The sequence below is a fragment of the Solea senegalensis genome, linkage group LG1 (assembly GCF_019176455.1).
Source record: "Solea senegalensis isolate Sse05_10M linkage group LG1, IFAPA_SoseM_1, whole genome shotgun sequence".
NCBI lineage: Eukaryota > Metazoa > Chordata > Actinopteri > Pleuronectiformes > Soleidae > Solea > Solea senegalensis.
In genome coordinates, this window is record NC_058021.1 from 31,419,186 (window position 1) to 31,421,649 (window position 2,464).

The window sequence follows — 2,464 nt, forward strand, 5'->3', positions numbered from 1 at the left end:
GTGACAGCAACACGCCGTTTCCTCGCATTAAAAGAGAAACAGGGTTTGTTTCTGAAGAAATGTGAATTATTTTCTTATGTTTACAATAGACTCTCTATTTACATATTTCAAACTGTATGTAGTTGACAGACAGATAGATAGAGTTGTAGGTTATATAATTACCTTGAAAATACTTGAAAAGTGCTCCATGTTCTCCTTGGTTGTGGTTTACGTCAGCCTCAAACACATGCGAGTGAAACGGAACGATGTCGCCATCTTGTGGCCGGTAGCGGAAGTTCCCCTCAGGCGAACTCTGACCCGGAAGCACTTTGAGTGTGTTTCTGTCGTTCCACACGTGGAGGAGGAGCGGAGCAGTGTCACTGACAAACATGGCTGCATGTAGTGTGGAGGAGCTGCTGGCAAAAGCGGAGCAGGATGAAGCGGAGAAGCTGCGGAGCATCTCCGTCCACAAAGCGCTGGACCTGGAGTTTGACGTCGGGAATCTGCTGGCGTGCGACAAAAACCCCGTCGAGTCGCGGAGCTTCGGGGCGCAAAAGAAGGAGGACTTCCTGCGCTCGCTCGCTCGTGACAACACGCAACTGCTCATCAACGAGGTCTGGAAACTGCCCACGGAGAGGGTCGAGCAGGTGATTGTGGCTAAACTACCGGAGCCGACGACCCCGCTGCCCCGGGAGAAGCCGCCTCCGAAGGCCAAACCACCAACCAAGTGGGAGCAGTTCGCCAAACTGAAAGGCATTCAGAAGAAGAAGAAGACCAACCTGGTGTGGGATGAAACTGCTAAGGAGTGGAGGAGGCGCTGGGGCTACAAACGGGTCAAGGACGACACCAAGGAGTGGCTGATTGAGGTGCCAGAGACTGCAGACCCGAATGAGGACCAGTTCGCGAAACGCACCACAGCCAAGAAGGAGCGAGTGGCCAAGAACGAGCTGAACAGGCTGAGGAACATCGCCAGAACGCAGAAGGGCAAAACGCCGGGCGTGGGCCTGATCCCCACGGCACAGCCGTCCAAAGATGAGCTGAACAGAGCCGTGAGCGTGGCCAAAACATCCACAGCCTCCGCGGGGAGGTTCCAGGACCGGCTGCCCAAAGAGAAGGCGCCGAGGAACACTGGGAAGAAGAGGAAGTTTGAGCCGCTCATTGGCGACTTCTCCAGCGAGAAGCACAAGCAGCTGGAGCTGCTGAAGCTCATGGGCAGCAAGAGACCCAAGCTGGACGTGACCAAGGCTGTGAACAAGCAGATGAGGGAGGAGGACAGAGAGGAGGCAGCAGCCAGGCACAGGAAGGGAGCCGGGAAGAAGGGACGCAAGGGAAACATGTCAGGGAAAGGCAAAGGTGGGAAAGGTGGTAAAGGTGGTAAAGGAGGAGGTAAACCTGGTGGAAAACCAGGGGGTAAACCAGGAGGAAAGCCAGGAGGTAAAGCAGCAGCAGGAGGAGGAGGGAAGAGGAGATCTAAGGCTGGGAAGCACTGAGAACTTTGTACCTGCTCTGTCCTGATTCTTCTACATCATCATCATCATATAAACATTCACGATGCAAAATACAAACTGACTGTTTGATTCAACAACAGTATCAATGACTGTGTCCATCATGTCCAAGGCTCCACTGTGGAAATTAACTTTACTGTACACGTGTGTCTCCTATTAATCCACAACACTGAGGCAAATTAAAATCAGATTATGTTTCCTTTTCTTAATCTTAATTGAGTTAATTTCTTTCTTGTCACAGCAGGAAAAGCACAATTTATTATATTCTGATATGAACCAGATTAAAACAGAATTCTGAGTAAGACAGTGCCCGGTAAATAGGTCAACAATGATTTAGTAAAATCCATTAATATTTGGTAATTAATTCAATATTTTTCTACTAAATGAACTGAATATATTGGGTTTGTGGACACAACGAGATATTTCAATGCTGTTGTGTTGAGGTTTGGGAAATGTAAATGATCAACATGAAATCTTTTAAATATAAATATTTAAAAGATCGGTTGTTGGACGGATGAAATGTAAAATACCATACAAACCAAAAAGCCTTTACATGGATATATATATTACATGCTTCACTATGCACAGACTGTAAACATGTAAATAAAAACAGCAAAATCATTTTTAGCTGAGTCATGTTTGGGCTGTTAATTTCTTCTCTCTTGGGAGAATAATATTTGTGACACAGTTGGAGAATTATGTCTTTAAAATGACTCAGCACAAATGTGTTATTAACAGCTTCATACGTTCATAAATGGTTTAAAATTACTGTATCAGAGTAATATCAGTATCAGTAGATACTTGTTTTTGATGTCGGGACAGCTATATTATTAAATGTATAGTATGTAAAATTATGAATGGAGAAAAACGTCATGAACAAGAACGCTATTTTATTCCGAATAACACTGATTACTGGTGTTTCAGTCTGTTTTTAAATCTTGGTTAAATGTGTCACTTATTTTGTTTAGTTATAAATTCAC

At 45.3% G+C, this 2,464-nt stretch overlaps 1 protein-coding gene across 1 annotated transcript; it reads left to right on the forward strand.

Annotated features, from left to right (window-relative positions):
• Positions 1-313: 313 nt before the first annotated feature.
• On the forward strand, positions 314-1,699 carry rrs1 (ribosome biogenesis regulator 1 homolog). Its single transcript, XM_044024095.1, has one exon. The coding sequence runs from the start codon at positions 369-371 to the stop codon at positions 1,467-1,469; it is 1,101 nt and encodes a 366-aa protein (XP_043880030.1). The 5' UTR covers positions 314-368; the 3' UTR covers positions 1,470-1,699.
• Positions 1,700-2,464: the final 765 nt, after the last annotated feature.